The 23958-nt window shown below is 28.5% G+C and overlaps 5 protein-coding genes across 6 annotated transcripts; 1 reads left to right on the plus strand and 4 right to left on the minus strand.

The window, feature by feature from the left end:
• Positions 1–2634: 2634 nt before the first annotated feature.
• On the minus strand, positions 2635–8097 carry LOC107163286 (cathepsin B-like). Its single transcript, XM_089224258.1, has 7 exons — positions 7648–8097; positions 6913–7164; positions 6089–6289; positions 5112–5286; positions 4896–5006; positions 4017–4223; positions 2635–3880 (listed from the first exon to the last, which is right to left on the minus strand). The coding sequence occupies exons 1-6, from the start codon at positions 7756–7758 to the stop codon at positions 4018–4020; spliced, it is 1056 nt and encodes a 351-aa protein (XP_089080384.1). The 5' UTR covers positions 7759–8097; the 3' UTR covers positions 2635–3880; position 4017.
• Positions 8098–11115: 3018 nt separating this feature from the next.
• LOC149057812 (zinc finger MYM-type protein 1-like) lies at positions 11116–13050 on the minus strand. The gene is made up of 3 exons (XM_089223495.1): positions 12798–13050; positions 12226–12611; positions 11116–12114 (listed from the first exon to the last, which is right to left on the minus strand). Exons 1-3 carry the CDS (start codon positions 13048–13050, stop codon positions 11116–11118), a joined length of 1638 nt encoding a protein of 545 aa, XP_089079621.1.
• A 96-nt stretch (positions 13051–13146) lies between these two features.
• LOC149057813 (uncharacterized) lies at positions 13147–15075 on the minus strand. The gene is made up of 2 exons (XM_089224413.1): positions 14265–15075; positions 13147–13400 (listed from the first exon to the last, which is right to left on the minus strand). The coding sequence occupies exons 1-2, from the start codon at positions 14419–14421 to the stop codon at positions 13147–13149; spliced, it is 411 nt and encodes a 136-aa protein (XP_089080539.1). The 5' UTR covers positions 14422–15075.
• Positions 15076–16474: 1399 nt separating this feature from the next.
• Positions 16475–19636, minus strand: LOC149057814 (cathepsin B-like). Its single transcript, XM_089223752.1, has 5 exons — positions 19427–19636; positions 18467–18784; positions 18155–18305; positions 17312–17419; positions 16475–16992 (listed from the first exon to the last, which is right to left on the minus strand). The coding sequence occupies exons 1-5, from the start codon at positions 19553–19555 to the stop codon at positions 16790–16792; spliced, it is 909 nt and encodes a 302-aa protein (XP_089079878.1). The 5' UTR covers positions 19556–19636; the 3' UTR covers positions 16475–16789.
• Positions 19637–21624: 1988 nt separating this feature from the next.
• Positions 21625–23717, plus strand: LOC107163304 (uncharacterized). Of its 2 annotated transcripts, none has more exons than XM_015510659.2 (4): positions 21625–22875; positions 23223–23291; positions 23352–23441; positions 23502–23717. In XM_015510659.2, the coding sequence occupies exons 1-4, from the start codon at positions 22051–22053 to the stop codon at positions 23556–23558; spliced, it is 1041 nt and encodes a 346-aa protein (XP_015366145.2). In that variant the 5' UTR covers positions 21625–22050; the 3' UTR covers positions 23559–23717. The 2 variants fall into 2 exon arrangements, with proteins under 2 accessions (XP_015366145.2, XP_015366146.2); XM_015510660.2 differs by having other exon boundaries at positions 23229–23291.
• The last annotated feature ends 241 nt before the right edge of the window (positions 23718–23958 follow it).

Raw genomic sequence — 23958 nt, forward strand, 5'->3', positions numbered from 1 at the left:
TAATAATAGTATAATTATCGTGACCATATCAACCTCATTATACTTTTTGAGATTTTAATCATAATGATGATAATTCATTACTCATAATTAAATTAATCACTTAATACTTCCTATTTTGATTGAATTTAAGACTTATCCGCGAGACCTATACATGGTACATGTATATATATATATATATATATATACAGGGTGATTCTTTTATCAAACAACACTCATTATTTAAAAAAGTATTGACTTTTTTCAAAATTTTTTTACATAGTTTCAAGTTGTTAAAAAACCAATTCTTTTATTAAAAAATTATATTTTTTATCCTTATCATTTTTTAAGTGTTTTACTTTTTTGAATGGCAACATAGTTTTTTAATTTCATATTCCAAAGCAGAATCTTTTTCTAAAAATGTTGATGCATAAAAATTGAATTTAGGACGAGCAGTTTATGAGTTATAAGTATTTTAAGTTTAGACAAGTGGAGTAGTGGACAAACATTTTGAGGGGGAACCCCGTACCACTCCACTCTGCCAATCTAAACATTAAATACCTATATGTCATAAACTACTAGCGCTAAATTCGAAATTTTAACGTAATAACTAATAAAAAAAAAATAGCTTTATTAATTTATGAAATTTTAAGTATAGGTTACCATTTGAAAATCAAAAGTTGATAGTGGTTTATCTAATAAATATAAGGGTGAAAAATATAAAAAAAAATAAACAATTCAAGAAGAGTGTAAATCTACAATTTTGAAAAAAAAAAGTTTGAAAAAAGTCAATACTTTTTTAAATAATGAGTGTTGTTTGATAAAAGAATCACCCTGTATAATGTATCTGCATGAAGTGTGGATACTCTATGTTTTTTTTTTTGTTGTTTACAATCTGGTTGAGTTATTCAATTTAAATGTATGGTTATTATATAACTATGATTATAAATATTACAAAAGAAAAAATAATTAACCAATAGTATTATACTATTTATACTAAATATGTTAATTAAAAATATGCTAATATTTATCTGAAAGTGAAGCCAGGTAAGTCTCTCTGCTTTGAAGTTGATGTCAGAGAACTTCAATAAGTTTGTGATACTGTACTGGTGTTCGGTATGTTGTGTTCATTTGAAATTTGTATTTAATATAATACTTAATACGGCATGGCTGGGCATTAATGAGTTTTAAAGATAAAGATATATTACTTTTAAAGTTTTAACTAAGGTAGGTAACAAGTTATTTTACTACTACAAGAAGTAACTTGAAGTAACTTCTTATTAAAAGAGTTAAATTGTTTTTCATTTTTTTAAGTAAATTATTTGTTGATTAATTACATTGTCACTTTAAGTTATTTTTTTCTAAAACCACAGATTTAAAATAAATTCCATTTATTAGAATTGAAATTTTTGTATTGAAAGTCTCATATATTGTCTATAAATATAATAAGAAATTAATGATAAATATTAACTTATAATATTGGTTATAATATTGCATATTCACAAAATATAATAATATATTATATTAGAAACAGAAAAGTGATAAGGATAACCTCTGTATTTAAAAACGAAAAATATAATTATTTACAGAATATTTTATATTCCTATACATGCCTGTTTAGTTATTAATCTATTTAATTAGTAGCTTTTATTAATATATTTTTATTTTTATTTTACAACAGAATTTATTAATATTAATATAGGTATGATAAACAATTTGGTGATTATAGTTTTATATATAGTTTAATTTTTAATTTATATGATAATTATACATATTGATTTTTAACTAAGTTAAGCTACTTTTATTTTTTAGTTAACTTGTAACTTCTACAAGTTAAAAAAAATAGTTAACATACCTTGCACTACCGAATAATCAAACATACATTCATACCATAAAATAGGGTTTATTCATTGGTTATACGATTATTCTATAATCAATGGTTTATTCATTTTTTTCTTCTTCAGTTTCAAATTTTTTTTATGCATTTATTGTTTTAAGACTCATATAACACACATTGAACGATGAACCCTGTGTCATATTAGTTTAATTCTTGGATGACTAGTGATTACCCATCCAAGAACAAACAACCGGAGGAAGCTAATAGTAATAAGTACAACGTAACTAGTTTAATACAATCATTATTTAATTTATGACCTTAAATATTTATTGAATAATAGATCAGAGATCATATATTTTTGTATTAGGTATATTGATAATAATGAAAAAATAGGTGTTTACCTATCTTAAAAACAATGCAGCTGGATTGGATCTGAAGACCGAAATCATGAATAAAGGATTGAATCCAAGAATCCAGATAAAATGAATTAATTTTAAATTCAGATTAGGTAATTATTAATTCTAAGCCTTAATGCAGATTGGTCAAAATAATACTTAACACTAGTAGATACATACAACAATCAAACTTAGGCACGGGTACACAATGTCTTGCTTGTCTGATGTGGTTCAAAATATATTTGTAATATTTTATTTGGATTTGACAGCATAATATTCAATTTTATTTTTCATAATAATTGTACTTAATATATATTTAGATTATGTATGCTACATAATTTATATCTGTACCTATATAATATAGGTAATATATATAATATATTTGTAAAAACTTCTAGGTTGTTTAAATGATAAAGCTTCAAGGCATTAAGAAAAAAAAAATGTATTAATAATCAACCAAAACATTAATGAAATCATTACAATATTATGAGAATATGTATCTTTATGTCTTATATTCTATTATTACATTACAATATTAGTTTGGTGGAACAACAATAATATAATATAGTTTACAATTAAGTTAAAATGAGTACGCTGCCTCTGCTGTACATCGCCAAAATATAGTATCTGTATTTTTCAAGATAACTGCTGACCTATATTATAATGGCTAACAAAACTAATCAAAAGTTGATTTTTATATAGATATACCTACTTTGAAATGGATGTAATGATTTTCACTTAATCGATATAACCATAATATTATCTTCGTTATATTATTATACAAATAAATAAATAGATATAACAATTTTAATTGCTTTTATTTTTCACTGATATTATTTTATTAGTATTTTGTCATATAATATTTTGTATTCAGTGCTAATAGTGCTATCTTATAATATAAGATAATATGAAGTAGGTAGGTAATTCAAATGTTCATTATCATAATAAAATATCAGTTATTTAATTTTACAATGCATTTATTTAATATTTATAGATAATATATCAATATTAAAGAATAAAAGTCCAACTAAAACAATACTTACCAGCTTTAAACTTCAACCAAAAATTGAATTTTAATGCAATAGAATTAATTTTAAGGACTTATAAATGAATTGTTAAAGTCAAATTTTATTTATGTATCAATTAAATTTTTCAAATTTACCTACCTCAAACCTTTTTTTTTAAATTTTTTATATGTGCCTATATTATACTATTGCGAATCGCCTTGCAATTTTGTCTTGTTATTTACTTGTTGAAATAAAATTGAAATAATATATATATTTATTTTTTTAATAAATATTTTTTATCAAAATTATGATAAAAAATACATTTCCTACCTGTATTTAAAAAGAAACATAAATTATTAATATTTAAAAATTTAGTCTTAAGCTCTGAATTGCAATTCTGGACAACTGAAAGATAAACAAATTTATAGTTACAGAGTACTTACAGTTAAAAAAAAGGTTCTTATAACTTATAGCTTATGATTTTCATTGAATTTTCATTTAGATAGATATTTAATAATCTGTGGGATTTTACCACTAGTCTGCTAAGTATGATATTCTGTATTTATTAGGTTTTATGATGTATTGTAATACTTAATAATAATAATAATTAAAAAAAAATAAAAATTGACCTTTATTTCATTTTTACGTACCTATTGCGTATTCATCTACAAGAATAATAAATATTGTCAGTTAATCATTATCTATATGGCTATATAGCTGACATATTCAGCGTTTTAGTATTATTTTAGCTGTTAGATATAATATCTATTTAGTATTTAATTTAATTAACTAGGTACCTACATCACAATTTTGGTACGCCGGCGTATCTGAAGTTCTCAATCCAACATTCGTTTACGAAGCGTTTTATTTTGAAAAATCCTTTATCACCCCAAGAAGTTCCCCATGAATTAGCTAACAACCAGTAAGCTTGTTCTCCTTCTAAACCCCACCCGATCATCCTTACCGACAGCAGCCCCAAATAATCACCGGTGACATGATGATAAACACCTGTTGTAAAAATAAAAATTAGATTAATCCAATATTCTAATAATTTGTACAAACTATAATATCCTTTAGATACACAAATAAAATATTATTGGTCATTAGTCATTGCTCATTACTTCATTGGGCACTCTTTAGATAAAGTCTACAAGGTTGAAAATAAATTATAAAACCATTATTAAGGATGTATGCAGAACTTGACTGGATTTCGAAATTGGCATGAATACTGGTGAATAAATTTAATTCACCATACATTTTTTTTTTAACCGAGTTAGAATGTATAAAATATAATGTTAAAAGGGATATAATTATAGATGTAGGCTTTATAATTGAAACATTGAAACACAAGAAAAATAGGTATTATATTTGTTTAGGTAGGTACCTATAAATAATAGTATTGGTAATAAGTAGGTAGGTAGGTATGCACCAGGTTGTTAAATGGTTACAAAATTGAAAATAATATACAGACAAATAGGAAAACGTAGTACGTATATGCTTAAATAGGCTATAGGTAGGTACCTACATAAAATATTAATATGATACATAGGTATCTACTTATCTACTTTAACTTTAGTCGTTAGTACCTAAATCACAATATGATAGGTACGTATTACGCAGGTACCTACACAATATACCTATACCTACTATAGTATTTCATTTATATTTTATAATTTATACCAGATTTGTAAGCGAGAAAATCTTCGTAGACTCGCATTGTGACTACGTATGGCCCGTGTTTCCTCAGGGTTTTCCTCGCTGAACACCCGTCGAACGTAAAAACTTTCTTGGCTGTGGCGAAAAATAAAATGTGTAGATACAATATCGTATTATATATACTATTCACGATAATTGTATAATCATCATTCTAAATGACTAAATCACTGTCTTTCGAACCTTTGATGATTTCGTCCAAGTATTTGCCTTTATGTTGTTTGTTGTAGCAGCTCAGATCACATTTTGGAGTGGTCTTCGGGTTGTTACCGCACACGCCGTGTGGACCGAGCACTGAACTTGGATCGGCGGCCGTTGTGGATATGTTGCACGGCTGCAGGAGCCATGGTTGACAGCCCTATTAATATTTTAACGAAGATGAGGAGACATTTTAATATGACAATATGACCACGACCGCTGTAGGTGGTCCTGGTTCAAAAAATTGTTTTGATGAGTGACACAAATAACTTCCCTTTATTAGCCCTTATTATAAAAATATAAAATGCTTATATGTCTTGGCTGATTCTCTTATAAATTATTTAAAGTAGTAAAATATAATCTTATAAACATTTATACACTAAAATAAATTAACTTTTTGACACGATTTTTAAAAAAAATATGTGCTGAAAAGTAATAATTAAAAAAAAACACTTATTAAATAAAATTAAACATTATTTAATACACAATTTAGGCGAGGCTGTGCTCTACTTTCCTCATCTCAAAAGCCAATACCTACTTCTCGAGTTATCATGTCATAAAATAATGAATTGTGGCCGGTGTTTTTATAGATCAATATATATTTTGTTTGAGAGTGAGAAGGGAGAAGTATTAAATAGTCGATTCAGATACTGCTCTTGCTCACCTGCATTCTGCAACTTCTCCTCCCTGATCTGCCGCTGTGGAATGCTGATCTATAGGCACACCAGGACTTGATCGCAGACCACGGAGTAGGTTTTTGAATCGGCTATTTATTGTTACTGGTGGAAAGGGATGAGGAGGAAGAAATATACCAAAATCTCATACTATAGGTATTTTAAATATTATGTTTTACTTGGGAAACTATTTGTGAATTTTATAAATAAACATGTTTGAAAATCGTTTTCACACAAAATTAATTTTTACGTCTTACAGATATAACAAGCTATTATTAGTATGGTTACCTCGTTACTCCCATAATCGCCACCAGTAACGATTCCTTTTTTTAGTATATATCTCCATGCGGCTGCAGTATATCCTCCACTGCATCCGTTACCACAGTCTTTACAACAGGAAACTAGTTTTTGCGGTGAATAAAGTGCAGTGATGTTACCCTGAGATGCGATACATATGCGATCGTTCATCGCCGAAGTCACAGAAATCGCCTGGATGGATAATAGTTTTTTATATAAATTAAATTTAAATAAAGAAGTGATGAGGTAAATCACTGTCAATTACGTATAATTTCAATATTGAATTTGTTTTGCACTACTATTAATCATGATAGGGCCACACTACTTAGTAGGTTTAGTGTGTGCATTCGTGCATGCATAAAAAATGGGCGAGAACACTGAGAAAGTGAGAACCAATATTTTGATAAATCCACTTGAGTTTTGTCTCCGTAGTGGAAAATCAAAAAATTCCCGGTAATACTAAATTCGATAAACCGAAAAATATTGTTCTATATTAAATACTAGTTACTAGCAGTGTTGCACCATACTATACCATATATAATATAGGTATATGTAATATTATACCTAATTGTTTTCTAAAATTATATTATTTTAGGATGTATGTTTATATTTTTCACACCCAGGACTGGCTTTAAATATTTGTGCACTCCGATGCAAAATTATAATATGTCCATATATCCATCTATGAACGAAATGCTGCCTCCAATTATTCACTTAAAATTTCCGCCTACTTTTCTCTGTTAAAACCTATCTACGTTCACGGCGTAGGTATATCATATTATATCAATATTATAGATAAACAAGTTTTTGTATACCCAATCTGCAGCGCAGTTGCCTTGATTCCAGATGTGTGAGATGGAAATGCAATCGAACCAATGGTATCGGGCATCGAAACTCTCAGGTGTTCCGTTTGTGTCATCACCATCGTTTTCGCGGTCGTTGTCACAATTACCACCCTTGACTGAACCGTCATCAGAGATATCGTGCCCTAGACCGATCCACTCGGGATGGGAAAAAGTTCCCACCAACTTTTTGTAATCGTTCGTATGAAAATTGTTTATTCCGGCCTGAAAGGAATAATACAATTATGATGTTCTGTAATACAGTTCCACAATAGAATGATTTGAAAACAATGTTAAATGAATAGCGATATCAGCTAAACTCCTCATATACCACCGAGAATCCACACAGTCAGTACATCTTCACAGTATACGGCATATAATTTTAAAATTAGCTATATTTTTCAGTTGTCAACAGATAATATATTTTATAATGCGAATGCCATAATGAAATATATTAATAGGTACCTAGTTAGAAGTTACTCTTGATGTTTTTAAGCACAAAACTGGGCAACATCTATTTGAGTTTTCAATACATAATATTATCATCTACCTTTTTAGTCTAATATAATTAGAAACAAAAATATATGAGTATGAAATCTGGCAAACCATATTTGATTTCGTATACCTAGTACTTACATTTGGTTTTATTTAATTTCATTGCTAAATTTTCATACCACATAAATATAAATAACAATATGATATTCTTACCTGCCATGTCACATTTGCGCTGTTGATGTGTGCGATGATGTCATGTAATTTGTAAATATTAGCCTCACATGTCATCCAAAAGCTGGATATTAGCAGCAAGCCAATTTTCATTGTGGTGCACGATATAATACTAGGTACTTAATAATATTTAATATTTGGTTGTAGCCTTGTTGGGTGTTAATTAATTATCGTATTGAACCTGTTGGAATTTCTGATGTGGTTATGTTTTTTTTTACTTGACTTTCAAGTTCGAGGTGGCCAACAATATCAGCGTTATCATGAATGCAGCTTCTGTCAAAAAGTCATGTTATAATGTGTTTAGTCGATTTACTCAAAGAACTGAGTTTGTACCTAAGTAAAAAGTCGGATTGAAATCGCGGTTTTTAGATAAAATTTCTCGACTTTTTAACTGTTGTTAACTTGTGAGAGTTGTTTACGTATATATTCGTATATATTATAGCTACACTGTTTTTTGTAACTCAAAAATGTTTGTTTAAGAATCGAGTGATTAAATAAAATCGAGTACTTCAACGAGTACACATTATGATATAATCAATCTTGTCAAAATGTATCTGTTGTCTAAATATTATTTGTGTACACTATAACTTAGTGCGATAACTATATCTTTGAAATGTAATTGTTGCTTATGAGTGGAGAAACTTTATTTTTAATTAAATATAAAAATAAAAATAGTAATGATGGTAATAATTTGTGACGAAAAATTGTTTAAGAAGGACATACTAATAGATAGAAGAATAATAATAAACGATAATGGATTTAAATTCTGAATTCAACAATCAACATTAAAAGATAACTGTATAGAAGTATAGTTATTTGAGAATATAATTGTTAAGTGTGGATTATATACTTGACATATAGAGTAGGTACCTAAGTTGATATAAAATTTCTCTGTGAAAGATTCATCCATACGTATTTTTATATTTATTTACTTATTTTTCTCTCGTGCATACCATAGTATGTACATGCCATATATGACATAAAAATGCGTTAAATGTATTTAGGTATTCTAATGGATATTACTTATAAGAGGACTATGGATTATAATATGCATTTGAATTTGCATATCTGCATATGCAAATGCATATAATCGCCTTTTCAACCAGCTATGCATATTTCATTGATTCGTCGTGTCAATGACATATTATCGTATTTTTTTTTATACACACTGATTAAATATGTCAAAAACATATATCGACCTAACTAATTGACGGGACAAGGTTCTAAAGAAGTCGTTATTTATAATCTCGACAACTGAATAAAAATTCTGGTTATGATTCCTTAAGTATGATCGACGCTTACATTAATATCACAAGTATTGCACTGCCTATAATACAATAACGAGAACTCTCTTTGCAGATGACTTAAATATTCTCTGAAGAGGAAAAAACCCAAATTCCTTCCTCTTCTCTAGCGTTAAACAGTCTTCACTCAAAATGATAGAAACTATCCACAACTCGGGTCTGAGATTCGCCACAGGCACATTCCGTTCCAGCCCAATCCCAAGAATTTAGACTATTGCAAACACCCTTCCTCTCGACCTAAAAATACTGCAAAACGCCATTATCCAAAAAGCTAGAAGAGCACAAAATAACAACATCCCAAACTCGGAAAACATAATAAAACTCAATAATTTTGAATTCAACTGCTCAGAAATACTTAAACACGAACATCCTATCGGTCCTCCATGGGTAATGGAACTACACTTCAACATCGATCTCTCACAACATATCATATGCGAAACCATGGACAATAGATTTAGAAATCTGGCATATTCAATATTGGAAGACTACCAGATCACACAAAATTGTATACCGATGGATCTAAAACTGAAACAGGAGTAGGGGCATCGGTATACTACAACAATGTAAATAATGTAATAAAAATGATCAAACTCCCTGATTTCTGCTCCATTTTCACAGCTGAAGCTCTTGCGATCTCACACGCACTTGAGATAGTTAAACAACAAAAGATAGACCAAGTATTAATACTAAGTGACTCTCTTAGCGCTCTAAACAGCATCTTAAATATAAAACAACCCAACACCATATCCAGAATAATCCAAAATCAGATCTCTCTACTAAATATTAATAATCAAATCATTACGCTGCTATGGGTCCCCAGCCACGTTGGAATACCAGGCAACTAGACAGCAGACATATATGCCAAAAAAGCCATAACTTCTCCTGATGCCATCTCTGTCCAAACATGTTCTCAAAGTGACATCAAGGGCGTCATACAGGTCCTGACACTGGAAAAGTGACAACATCGTTGGGTTTCTTTACAAACAAAACGCAATGAAATTAAACTCTTCATTAACCCATGGCCAACTTACCTTGCCAAAAGACGTCATGAAGTAGTAATCAATAGACTAAGAATTGGACATACCTGGCTTACACATCGTCACCTCATGAGACGAGAAGACCGAGACCTATGTACAACTTGTGGGGAAGCTTTGACTGTCAAACATATCCTCCTATACTGTCGAAACTACGCAGACACCAGAACAGCCTTAAGTATACCTGAGCGCATATATATGAAGCACTTGGACTTGGACCCGATCATGAAAACACTATCAAAATCATAAGTTTCTTAAAATAACCAAATTGTATAACCTTATCTGACATTTGTATTTGTATTTGTGTCTATTTTGTACTTGTATTTTTTTTCTTTTCATCTTTCTCTCACTTCCAATGCTGTACTTCTATATTTAAACGTTATACCTTTATAAATAATCTACATTGTACTTAATATTCATAATGTTATCTAGCACCTAATTTAATGTTTACATTGTACAATATGCCAATAACCTTAGTTTTTGCGGCTTTAATAAAAAAAAATAAAATAAAAAATAACGAGTAACATGGCTATTAATTTAAAATACTGTCTTGTAACATCTTGTAATGTTGAAAGGTAATTTTCTGTATTCAAACTTATTATGGATGGCAAGCATTATACTCATTATAGTTCTACAATGGACCACTTGTAGCATCATCCAGGCACGGCGCCAGAATTTTTTTTCTAGGGGGGCGGTAAAGGGCAAGTTAATTTTTTGAAGGGGCATAATGCATATTCAACAATTTTATTTATTTCAATAACAATAAAAAAAATGTTAAGTAATGATTTATGTATCAGTGAACACAGCAATACTGTATAAGTGCATTTTTAAATATAACATAAATTTATTACATACCTAATAGTAATATTTGAAAATAAAAAATACAATTAAAGGACCTACAATTTAAATATAAAAACATTTAACTGTATAGTTGCATTTCAGCATGAGACATAATTGAATATAATATAATAGTAATTACTAAAATTTAAATATGAAAACATTTTTAAATGTATAAGTGCATTTCTGCATATAAAATAAATTTAATATGTATATAATAGTAATATTTAAAAATAAAAATAAAATTCCAAGTAAGATTAAATTAAGAAAAAAATTTAAATAAGCATTATCTTTCTATTGTGATGAGCAGCAGAAAACTTGTCCACAACCTTTTCCATATCTAGGTTTTTGGAAATGTTTTTTTCAATTGAAAGAATTGCTATATCTGTTAGTCTTGAGTTAATCATTTTATTTCTTAAATAAGTTTTGATTTGTCGGAGACTAGAAAAAGTTCTCTCCACTCCGGCACTGGAAGGAGGTATGATAATTGCTATGGTACATAGTAAATATAGTTCAGAAAAAGCCAATTTGTAACATTCTAATAAATGCATGAAATCGAGTATAGTGTTAATTTTAGTTTTTTTTTCTATCTGATGTCTTTTTATGAGTTTCGGTATTAACTTAAGTTCAGATTCCAAGCTTTCAATATCAACATCATAATGCTTAGCAAAAGGTAATAATATTTGAAAGTCTAAAAAGGATTTATTTTGAGGATTTAAGGAACTTATACCAGATAATATTGGATTATTATCAGAAAATCTTCGTTGTAGTTCATTGATCATTCTATCAATTACAGGATTAAATATGATTATCTTTACATCATTCTTACACATAACGGTCCTATTTTTAGATGTCGGTAGTTCTGTAATATAAGATGAAAATCTAACAGGCAATTTACGATGAGTTCTTCTACACATTAAGTTTTCTTCAGGTAATAGAATGTTATTATTTTCCGCAAACAAAACAACTTTTTCTAAAAGCTCATTAAATAATCTGTCAACTGTTCGAAATTCCTTAAGATAATCAATTAATGATTCAACCATTATACAACTAGTTCCTATATCTGAATTGGGAAATTGTAAATAATCAGATACAATTTTTATTTGACTAAATGTATCACAAAAGAGATGTAAACAAAAAATAAATTCAAAATTAATGTGTTCTAAAATAGATTTTGCCTCCATACTTCTATCAGATTTTGATTCCACACTGATTTTATTTAGAAGTAATAGTATAACTGAAAACGTTTCTCTTACAGCAACACATGCTGATATCTGACAAATCCATCTTGTTTCGCATAACTTTTTTAGTTAAATAGTTTTCGTTTTAGGAAACAATTTTTTCTGGAGATCCAAAAAAATCATATGTACAGTAGATCTGCTTACAAAATTATACAACTGTTGAAGAAGTGTAATAAATTGTTCAATTTCTGGAATATTTTTACAAATGTCCACAATGACTAAATTTAAACGGTGGTTATAACAATGTGTGTATAATGCTTTTGGTACTTCCTTTTGAAAAATTGCTTGCACACCATTTAGGTGACCACTCATTACGGAAGCACCATCATATGTTTGCGCTATGCAATTTTGGATATTTATTCCACAAGCAGCTAAAGTTTTCTTAATGAATTCAAATAAGGCCTTGGCATTTAGTTCAGAACAAGATACATATCCTAAAAACCGTTCATTTACTGTATTGTTGTAATAATAACGTACCATAACTGATAATTGTTCAGTTTTACTGATGTCTTTGGTTTCATCTGCCAAAACTGAAAAGTACTTAGATTTTTGTACCTCATTTGCAATTGATTCGATAACCATTCGACTCATAATACTAAGTATTTCATTTTGTATACTGTGATGGGTATATTTTGAATTTTTGGGCAACTCATCAATTTTTTTTTGTAATCTTTTATCTCTTTTAGCACAAAGATTTAAAAGTTCTAAAAAATTACCTTTATTTATGCTTTCACCATTTTCATTATCTCCACGTTGAGCAATGTTTTGACGGGCTGTAAAAAGTAATATTTCTGCAACTGTTGCAATATAATAACGATTTTCTTTTATAAGTGTCTCATTTTCTTTATTAATAAGAGCTAAAATAGATTTATCAGTTTTTTCAGTCATTTTATATCCTTCCCATTTAGTCATACATAATTTATGTGAAACTGATTTATCATGTTGCTTTATACCACTATTTTTTTCCATGGCTTTTTTCCAATTCTTAAATCCCGATTCGGAAAACGGTGATCCAGAAGGATCAGTGGAAAAAAATCGACAAGGAAAGCAATAACATGAATTTTCCTAAACACTGTATTCTAACCATGGATACAACTTAAACCATTCAGAATGAAAATTTCGCCATTCTTTGCCAAATTTTGTTCGTGGATAATTTTTTAACACTGGCTGAGTAGGGTTATCAGAAACAACTTGGGTGATGTCACATGGTCCACTTTGAGGTAATAAAGATTGAACGCTTACTTGATCTTCCTTATGTGCAGTTTTTATTAAATTACAATTAGCATGTTCTGAATCTGTTGATGATTCGTCACAACTGCCTATAAAACATTAAATTTTAAGAACCTTGTAGATTATTAAACAATTGTTACTAGGTTTAACCAATTCAACATGACATTATTGTTTTTATTCAGCTTACAATATTTTTTTATTTTTAAAACGCTAATTAGGTAAGTTAGTAAAAAGGTAGCAGTGGGTAACTTGTAAGGTATACAAGTTATACAACTACTTATTACATTTTTTCTGTTTAAAGCAAATACCTACCTAATGAAAAAAGGCAATATACAGTTATACAAATGTATGTGCACATCATTGATTAATTTTAATTAATGTTGTGTATACAAAATTAATAAGTGATTAATTTAAAAAAAAAAATGGTTAAAGACTTATAATATTGTGTTAGCTTTAGCTGATAGGCGATAGGTAGCTATAATTGTATAAACCAGGGTTGTAATTTGTCACTTAAATTGCAATAGCACATATCTCATATTTTGGATATTTAGAGGAAAAACAAAAAATATATTTTTAATGATTAAAACTAATAAAATAAAAATAAAACTTATTATCTATATCCTATTTAAAGAACATTTTCAATTATTTTAAATACTAAAATAATAAAATCTTTATGAAAATAGAATGACTTGTAATGTAACTATAATATATTCTTTATCTAGATACCTATACCTATGTATAATTAATATTATTATTATCATTATTCATATTGTATTTAATATGACAATTGGCAATGTGACGTAATGTTTTGAGTACAGTGAGGTTTTTCATCTTTATTAATAAAATAATAAAATATTAAATAGCGTATCTGGTACCCTAACCTAAATTCAACAGTAAAGGTAATGAGTAAAGATAGGATACTAGGATGGTAGTAAGTATTGTTGGTTACTTACTTGTGTTAATGTCTAAATCACTTTGCACATCACATGATTGTATCAAATTAGTAATTTCAGTCACTGTATTTGAAGTTTTTTGTCTTTTTTGAAATTCTTCTTGATTAAACGAATTAGTTTGAGGACCAAAGTAAGAATCAATTTTTCTAACACTCATTTTGATATAATTTAAAAAATTTTAACTTGTTAAACAAACGTGGTAGTAATAGTATAACAGTATAGACTGTCGCCGTAATAATAGTTGTTGTCGTAAATGTTGAGACTTGAGACTAATAAAATTAAATTTCCACCGAAGACATTAATAATTATTATCTGTTATTCTGTTATATCTAAATACAAACGATATTATTCAATGCGGGTATATATATACAATGAACAATATATGTCGTGCAATAACAAGTCAGGGAAACCGACTAATAGACGAACGCTGCTATTTTTAAACATTTTGAATCGTGCCACTTTTATCGATAAAGTAGAGTGAACAATGAAGATAGTCATCTTATTACGATTACGAAATAATACGTCTATCAAAAATAAATACATTCGTAAACTGTATTAACTATAAAGTATAGCGTTACAGTGATTGTATAATAATCATCGATTAAAAATTATGAGAAAATCTGGTGGCCATGGTCTGGTTATTCGAAATCACAGAATATTACTTGTGTTCAAAAACGTTTATGTTATAATAGTTGTGGAACTAGCTTTGTCTAGTGCTCCATGGTCACACACCAGTTAATAAGAGTTAAAATATCTGGGGGGGCGAGAGCAGGGCGAGAACTTATCCTGGGTGGGCAATCGCCCCCCCTCGCCACCCCTTGGCGCCGTCCCTGATGTTGAAAGGTAATTTTCTGTATTCAAACTTATTATGGATGGCAAGCATTATACTCATTATAGTTCTACAATGGACCACTTGTAGCATCATATAATAATACACTGCAATAGAGTTTTTTCATTGAGTATAAGGTACTTGATATAGGTATTAAAAATGTATTTTTAAAACTATAAGTTCTAAATAAAATAATTCAATTACTTGGAATATTTTTTTAAAAAACATTTGAATATTATAAAACGATGTAGGTATAGTTTATAGATAATTTCTCGTGTTCACCTTGGTTTCTTATCAATGCACTCGATATCTTAAAGTGACTACCTACCTACTCTCAAAAACAAAATACTCATAATACATTGACATAAAAATGATGACCTGTTTTAATAAATTAACAACTATGTTTGGTGTTGTTTACTGTCATTAGTTATTACAGCCTTACAGGGGTAGTTTTTATTTATCAAATTGTCCGCTTTAATATTATAATGAACGCATTGGCCACTAAATAATGTCATCAGTAAATAACGAAAAATATTCAAATGTATTTAGTTAAGCATTTAATTCTAAATTAATTCCTGACATAACCTTTTAGTTTAAAACATGGCCTTTTTTATAACTATTTTTGACAGCTCACTCACACAAGGATCTAACGGCTGGTTTAGTGAAAAAATAGAGATGAGATTTTATATTAGTTTTTTACAGTGGTATATTGTATTATACGAGTTATTATACAAGGCACGTTTTAGTGGTACCAAAAAGTTAATAGGTGGGTATATATTTTTTTATATTCTAGTTTTTACTCAAATTCTAATTTATGCTAAAACTTAAAACGTAACTTAAGAAAATTAATTTTTTATTCAAGAATATAATTTACTTTAAATTATAATTCAAATATTTTAAATATTGTAATTATTGTGTTATTGTGGCTTTTAGAATGTATTTGAAATTATTAAGCCATTTTAAAATTAGTCATTTGGCAGTTATAACCTGTGTTCAATTTCTGATAATTTAATCTACCATAAGTCCACAAGGATACATTTATACATCAATACGTATTAATACCATAAGATATTGCACTATTACCTAACAAAGATACTATTTCTAACTTTCTAACTTTCTAACATCATTCGAAAATAACACTCTTAATTCCTACATATCATGCTGTGATATACACAAATATAATAATATATTCACTGACAATATTCTTTAATAAGAAATTAAATTAAATTAAATTAATTAATGTTTTTGATTACCCTAAATGATATAATAATACAAGGGTGGCAACTAACTTTAATATTTTGGGAGCCATACGTTTATGAAGCTATTTCGAAGTGAGCTACATTGTTAAGATAGGTAGGTATGTTTATAAAATGAAAACACATTTTTAATTTTATAGTAAATAAAGGAACATTTATTTTTTACATAACACAGAGCATTATTGTTCAGGTAGGTATACCTACATTAAGAAATGGGATTTTACTTTTGAGAAGTGCTTTTTATACTATATGAATTAATTTTATTCTAAGCCAGGTATCAAGAGCCACACGAGACTCACTCGAGAGCCGCATGCGGCTAGTGAGCCTCGTTGTGACCAGCCCTGTAATAATAGATAATATTAAATTACAATGCAATTATTTGATACAAAAGAAGAAAGAAACGTAAGGTAATTATCGAATCCGGTCAACTGACGTTTTTATCACAACGGTAAGCCAGCGTACATAAATTCTTCTATATAACATTCGTTGGCGCCTCGTAGAATTTTGACAAATCCGTTGTCACCCCAGTACGTGTTGAACGAGTTGGCTGCCAACCAGTACGGTGTGCCGTTCTCTTCTCCCCAACCTAAGATTTTAACCGCTTGAGTGGTAACGTATTTTCCGGAGTTGTACGAGTATACACCTTAAACAGACAAAAACTCATAGTTTTTATGTAATTTAAAAATAATAAAACGGTTGTTAAAAAGTTATAGATCAACACGTATATCCAATGGGCGATGGCGTAGTTGAGGGAAACATGCGTCTTGGTGTTTAGCCATTCAGCCACGCGGTTGCATGTTTTAGGGTAGAACTATGACTATCTAAGAAAATGAAGTAGGCCAAACGCGACGTATACATTGTGTTTGTATTTAAATAAAGACTTTAATTAATAACCGTTGTGGTCAATAAATATATTAATTCCTGAAGTCTAAAATCAACTAAGAAATTAGTGTCATTCATACCCGATTGATAGTTGACAAAGTCTTGGTACATGAAAAACGACGCCGTTATTGGACCGTTTTCGTAAATTTCTTTCATCGCCGTATATCCTGGGACACGATAATTTGTTCCTATAAAATGTAAATAATGTATGTTATAAATGTTATAATATACTATAGGTGCCCTACTACTCTAATAGCACTAATAACTGTATAAACCAACAATGTTTCATAACACCCATAGTTCATTAAGAATGTTAATAAATTTGCATCTTGCATGCCTTTTCTTAGTAAATTTGAAATTGAAAACAAAAAGTACCATAAATAATATCAAAAATGATAATAATTACAATAAGTTATTATTTATTTCAAATTGTTCTTTTTTTTTAGATTTTGACAGAAGTTTGTTTAGGTAGTACATGTGTATAATAGATAGCGATAGTTGGTTTTGAAATAATATGGAGTTTTTACGCTAAAACTTTTTGAGGCAGTAACACTTTTTATTATGATGTCAATATTTTGATTGGAAATTTAGATGGTATATTTTTAGAGTTAATATTTTGGATTTCAAGAAAATTATCAAAACCGCATATATAGCTGCATGTAAATAGGTAGTAGATAACAGTTTTTAACAACATATTAATAATTTTTTGGTCAAACTGAGCTATGTTCCTATTCAAACTTTTGTTTTAAAATGCGAAATTTGTCATGATCAAATTGAAATAAATACCCATTCCATTTGGGTAGAGGTCAATAATGTGTATCATAACCTTTTATTTTCAAAAACTAATTTGAATGTTAAATATACAACAAAAATTATTTTATTAAAAAAATACATAATATAATTTGTATATAAACATTGTGTACCTTTATGATTGTCTTTTGCGTATTTTGTTTCATAGTCGGGATTATAACATTGAAACTTGCATTCGGGGGTGAATAGTGTTTTATTCGAGCATGCGTTTTCTATTGCAGTTTCCGTATGCTGGCATGGTTCAATTGTGTAAGGTTGACATCCCTGTAAGAAAAGAACATACATACTTGTCATATAACAGTGAAAAAAATATGGTACCTATCTATTATTTATATACCAAAATAATTACTGTTTGATAATGCTATGAGATTGTTAATACTTAAATATGATTTTTAAAAATGAATTAGTTAATATAGTACCTATACCTCGTCTGAACCGTATTCGCCTCCGGAAACCAATCCGTGTCTTCTGTAGAAGTCCCAAGATTCGAAATGTTGGCCACCCGAACAGCCACTTCCACAGAGGTAGCAGCAGGACAATATCTGTTGTGCAGACAGTTTTGGTTTTACCGTTCCATTTGAATGGATGCATATCCGATCACTTATGGCTGACGCTACGGAAATAGCGTAGCTCGACTTGCAGTTACCTTGGTCGTATACCTTTCCAATGGATGGACACATGTACCATTTCGCTCGGGCATCGAAACTTTTTGGCAGGTTCAAAGGATCCCAAAAATCACTGTCCTATAGATAGTATATTATTTCCAAACGTTTATTGGACGTGACAGTTAAAATTGTTTCCCTTTATGTTTAGGCACAATAGTCACAAATCGACTAAGATATATTTTTATCGATATTACATAGGTGCCTATATATATGTCTCGTTATACGTTTAATCTAAAGGGAGGTGAGTATACATATTTAATTTAAATTAGCGAAATAAATTAAAGTAAATAAGTTATTGTAGTAAATTTAAATACATATACCTAATGATATAAAAAAAGCATTTTTGAATGACATAACTTATTAATAAAACACCCGAACCCTCCCTCATTCGTGTGTACGGCACTGATCTCTTAATATGCTTTAAGGGCACTTCAACAAAGTATGGCATTGAGTAAAACAAATAAAATTATTTACTTCGGCTAACACCTGAAATGTCAAATTTATCTGTGACAGCGAAATTTCGAGTTGTTGAGTCATGACAATTTTATATTTTGAGATAAAGAAATTTAGATTATACATCGAGTGTTATGCTAACTTTGAAGCACCACAAGTTTTTTTTTATTTGAGATTTGAGTTGTCGATAGTAAATTTCGAGTTATTAAGATTTGAGTTACCATGACTCTCCGGCGGTATAGTTTAATATTAGTTTTTTTTACATACCTTTATTTTCATGGCACCAGCTGGTGCATTTGGATTTTCTAAGAAATTGTTTTTGTCGTTTAAAGATTCGCACCGTTCACTGAGAACGATTATGCATAGCAAAAATACTAAAACTTTTACAGCAGACATCTTGTTGCGGATGAAATCAAAACGAGAATGTATACAAGTCTTAAGGTTGTGACATTAAAACGTATACTTCATAATATTGTCGATAATATATTATATACGCACTTTTGAAGCACCAACTTATATATTATAACTATTGTGGTACTTGATAAAAAAAATGGTAGAAGTTGTGATAACTTTTTAGATAATTATAACTTAATTATTTATTAAGATATAATTTTTTTGATATTTACATCTGGTACAACAATGACAGTGAAGTTGTTATAGATATTATAGTTGTTCTTCGGCAAATTAATTGTACCATATGATATCGTTTATATTTTCTATATCATTACGTTCATGTATAGTAATTATTTTTCATATTCGATATTAAAGTATGGAATCCATTGTGAACTCGTTTATATCGTCCAAAACATCTAAAGGTACGTTTTTGATAAACCATTTATCGCAGATTTCATAGTTGTCTGATTACATTTGAACATGTAAATTTATCTTATTCAGATTAGTCTAATTATAATGAATATACAAAAAAATCACAGATGTACAGTATTTCTTATCATCTCATAAACAAATCCAAAGTCACTGCTTTAATTATTATTTTTTTTAAATCTATGTAATTTCTTAAAACTAATAATTACAGATGCAGTTAACTGTTTTTTATATAATAGTTATTTTATACACTTGATAAAAAATTGTCTGAAGTAATAATTGTTAAATATAATTGTATTTGGAAATACATTTTAGATTTTGAGCGGAGCAACGAATTTAAAGGTTTTACGATAATGTGTGCGTGTTTTTGTACCAGTCACCAGCGTTTGGAAAAATAATAATATTTAAAACTTTAACTTCAATTTTCGACTTATATTTTATGGTGATAAAGTGGATATAGTTGTTACTTTAGCTTGGAGTTTCAAAAGAATGTAATACCTACTTTTTTTAATAACTGGGAAGAGTAATTAAAAAATAGGGGGAAGCGTGAAGTTTTACGGAAATTCAATTTTGTAATTTTGTTTTTTACAATATATATTTTTTTTTAGAAATACAGTCTTATTAGAAGGCACGCAACCCTTGCGCCCCCTGGAGTCACCTTTGTAAAATTTAACACATTGCCATTACAGTGACCAACTGAATGAATAGGCACATTTGTTACATATGCTATATGTATAGCATAGTGATTTTTCAAGTATTTTTTATTAAAATTGAAAAAAGATAAATTGTAGAGACTTGAATTGTACACACAATATTTATACAATAATTTCTAGCCATGATATAATTTTATAATTATTTTGAATTTTTCACGATATTCATAGATAATTTTAGTATTTAATTGATTAATTAATAATAAAATTTTTGTTTTTAAGTCAAGACTTAAAAGTTGAAACATAAGCACAACATTCCGAAAAACTGTAAGTGTTTTTTACTGTAATCGAGAAAAAAGTTTACGTAATGCCACCTAAATTTTTATGAACGTAGCGTTTGAAGTAAATATTCTGATAATATGGGATATTGCTTCAAATCGTTATATCACTTATATCTTATAAGATTTTTAATAATTTTTCAAAACCGAAACAATCAAAAACTTATTGTGCACTAAAGTCTTGAAAAATTAACATTTTCACATAAATTATTGTATTTATTCTTTTAAAATTTAACAATATTGATTTTGGGATTTCGAACTAGCGACTTTCTGTATTTTATATTTGTCTTAATAATTGAAATATTAATATATATATAAATATAATATTTAATACTCAAATAGTATTTGTTAAATTATCTACTGTATTAACATTTTTTGTCATCTGATCTGTTTAACATTCAGGAAATGTCAGGAAATTACTAAATGACAAAAAAAAACCAGTGAAATATAATATACTCATAAAATATAATTAGTGAACTAAATAATTTCTCATTCATTATATTGTACAATAAAATATTTGTATATGATTCAATGCCTATGTGTAAACGTATATTCTTGGTTTGTTATTAATGTAAGTTATTAAAGATTAATAATTGCATTAGTTTATATTATTATGTAAAGTATAATGAATTAATGATACATGCATTTGTATTTCAAAATATTTTACATAATGTAAAAATCCATTAGGTATTGAATTATTCACTCAAACTCGGACTATTTTATTAAAAAGTGTTTTTGAGGGTATATATAGGTAGGTACATAAAATATTTTTTTATTTTATAACTGTCCTAAACTAATCCTATATAGGTTATAATGTATTGGTTACCTGGCCTCACCATTCATTGTATTCGTGTTTACATATTATTCACTTGAGCCTTGAGATACAAGCAGCAGTATACCACTTGAAAGTTATTTGGTTTGACGATGAAATTCCTATTGTTATAAAAAAAAAACTGCACTAAATTCTTTATTATGTGCCTGAATCAAATGTTTTGAACGGTTTCTATCGAGAGAAATACTACTGATATCGTATTTCGTTCACATTATTCTGCGGGAAGTACGTACGAGTAGGTCATACATCATGCAACCGTTACACGGTCGTATGAAACCAATGATGTGTTTCTGCCACCTGTATGGTATGGGATTTTGTTATGATGATTTTCGAATCATTTATTTTATATCTATATTCGTTAATATGTCAGCAAGTATTTACATATACTACAAAGCTTTAATTTTTGTCCAAATGAATATGTCGAACATGTTCGACTTGTCTACATTAACGTCCGTGGTTCGACTGCATATCCGTTTTTTAGCGAATCCATTAATGATTGTATTGTTGTGTGCCAAAATAACGACTATTATGAACTATATAAGCGATTTTGACGATCTGGTCGTCAGAATCAATGATGTTTCACTGAAGCCGTACATGTTACATTTCTTTGGTTGGCTGTCGATTACTCTGGTCACGGAATTTATACAGTTAATGACGTTTCACTATCGCATGGACTTCAGATATTTAAAGATTTCCTCCACTGTCCAGTTCGTCATATCTAACGTGTGGCTAGTCACGCCAGTTTTGATATATATTTTTCTCATCTCCTTGGTGTCTCATGGTATACGAGAAATCAACAACGATATAACCTCGATGAGAGCGTGGAGAACACACAGTCAAAAATGGAAAGAGCTTCAACACGCGGCAATAGTTCTAACTAACTCTGTGTTTGGAAAGATTATTATTATTTTTATAATGTACACCATAATGGAATTAACCTTTTTCTGTTTTGCGTTATATTTAAGTTGGAGAGGTAATTATTTTAGTGAATTAGTTGCATACTTCATAATCCTGTTTGTTCGAGCCGGCTTGATGTTTCAACTTTTCCGAACCAGCCATAGTTGCAAGATGGAAGTAAATAAGTTATTAAAATAAGAATAACGCATGGTGGTAATTTGTAAATAATATGTTTAATGGAGAAATTTAGTTTCAATCATTTTCACTAATTTAATAATTTCAATATTTTTGAAAATTTAAAAGGTTTAAAAGGTCTTTTGAATTTTCCGTATTTTTCTTTTGTCATCTAATTTAACATTGCATAATGACTAACTAAAATTATTTTAGATGGAGTAGATTATAATTTATCTTTAAATTCCGGGCCATAACTAGATTATTAATGAGTAATAACTAATAAGTAACTATAATCACTTCTTAATTCATAAATTATTTGTTTTTATTTGTCTAATTTTTATATTTTTAAGAAACAGATGAAAAGGACACAAATACTTTTGAATGGTACTTGTAAAAATACAATTTCAGATTACAAAGAAGTATGCAAAACCAAATTGAGCAATATTATAGGTACCTAATACTTAATTTAATATACTTAGTTTCAGTTCACATCTATGTACATGCTGCATACTGATTTCGATTTCACGCCATGTAATATTTTTGATATTACGTACAGAAATTTAGTAACTGTAAGTAGTTATTAAGTTGTACCTATAAGAGAAAATAAAAATAAAAATAATTTTTTCTAGATATTCACTATAATTGCTGCCTACGCGATTTTTCAAATTCAAATGAAACTAATTTAAGAATAATGCAACTAAAATATACATTTATTAATATTTGAGTAATTATATAATAACTAATAAGTAATAAAATCTTATTTTTCTTATAATAAACTATACAGTCAAGTATACTTAAATAGCATAATATATTCTAGAATCTAGATTTTGATTGTAGCGATGAAAGTATTGATTTTGACAATGATTAAGTGTTGACAATGATGATTGAAATTTTTTTTTTTAACATCGATTATAAATTTTTCCTTTTACTTATATACTTATTGTGCTTTGATAATTATAAATTGTATATTTATTATAATATATAATATATATATATAAATAACATTGCTTTTAAAATAAAAATACAAGTTATTTTAATTTAAAACTATACTGAATTGCTGAATTATCATGTTAGCTACTATTTTCC

Source organism: Diuraphis noxia, unplaced genomic scaffold (genome assembly GCF_037042655.1).
Source record: "Diuraphis noxia isolate RWA-SAM2 unplaced genomic scaffold, SU_Dnox_SAM2 contig0003, whole genome shotgun sequence".
Taxonomy (NCBI): domain Eukaryota; kingdom Metazoa; phylum Arthropoda; class Insecta; order Hemiptera; family Aphididae; genus Diuraphis; species Diuraphis noxia.

Coding starts and splice junctions, on each gene's coding strand:
- LOC149057812 (XM_089223495.1), bottom strand. CDS start 13,050: ATGGAAAAAAATAGTGGTATAAAGCAACATGATAAATCAGTTTCACAT. Junction 12,612..12,797: donor TGGTGAAAGCATAAATAAAG/GTAATTTTTTAG, acceptor AGTACTTTTCAG/TTTTGGCAGATGAAACCAAA. Junction 12,115..12,225: donor TTCAACAGTTGTATAATTTT/GTAAGCAGATCT, acceptor TGGATTTGTCAG/ATATCAGCATGTGTTGCTGT.
- LOC149057813 (XM_089224413.1), bottom strand. CDS start 14,421: ATGAGTGTTAGAAAAATTGATTCTTACTTTGGTCCTCAAACTAATTCG. Junction 13,401..14,264: donor TGATTTAGACATTAACACAA/GTAAGTAACCAA, acceptor AATGTTTTATAG/GCAGTTGTGACGAATCATCA.
- LOC107163286 (XM_089224258.1), bottom strand. CDS start 7,758: ATGAAAATTGGCTTGCTGCTAATATCCAGCTTTTGGATGACATGTGAG. Junction 5,287..6,088: donor GCGATTATGGGAGTAACGAG/GTAACCATACTA, acceptor AAATATTAATAG/GGCTGTCAACCATGGCTCCT. Junction 5,007..5,111: donor CTTGGACGAAATCATCAAAG/GTTCGAAAGACA, acceptor TTTTCGCCACAG/CCAAGAAAGTTTTTACGTTC.
- LOC149057814 (XM_089223752.1), bottom strand. CDS start 19,555: ATGTCTGCTGTAAAAGTTTTAGTATTTTTGCTATGCATAATCGTTCTC. Junction 18,306..18,466: donor GCGAATACGGTTCAGACGAG/GTATAGGTACTA, acceptor CTTTTCTTACAG/GGATGTCAACCTTACACAAT. Junction 16,993..17,311: donor CTTTGTCAACTATCAATCGG/GTATGAATGACA, acceptor TGTCTGTTTAAG/GTGTATACTCGTACAACTCC.
- LOC107163304 (XM_015510659.2), top strand. CDS start 22,051: ATGCAACCGTTACACGGTCGTATGAAACCAATGATGTGTTTCTGCCAC. Junction 22,876..23,222: donor GCCATAGTTGCAAGATGGAA/GTAAATAAGTTA, acceptor TATATTTTTAAG/AAACAGATGAAAAGGACACA. Junction 23,442..23,501: donor CGTACAGAAATTTAGTAACT/GTAAGTAGTTAT, acceptor AATTTTTTCTAG/ATATTCACTATAATTGCTGC.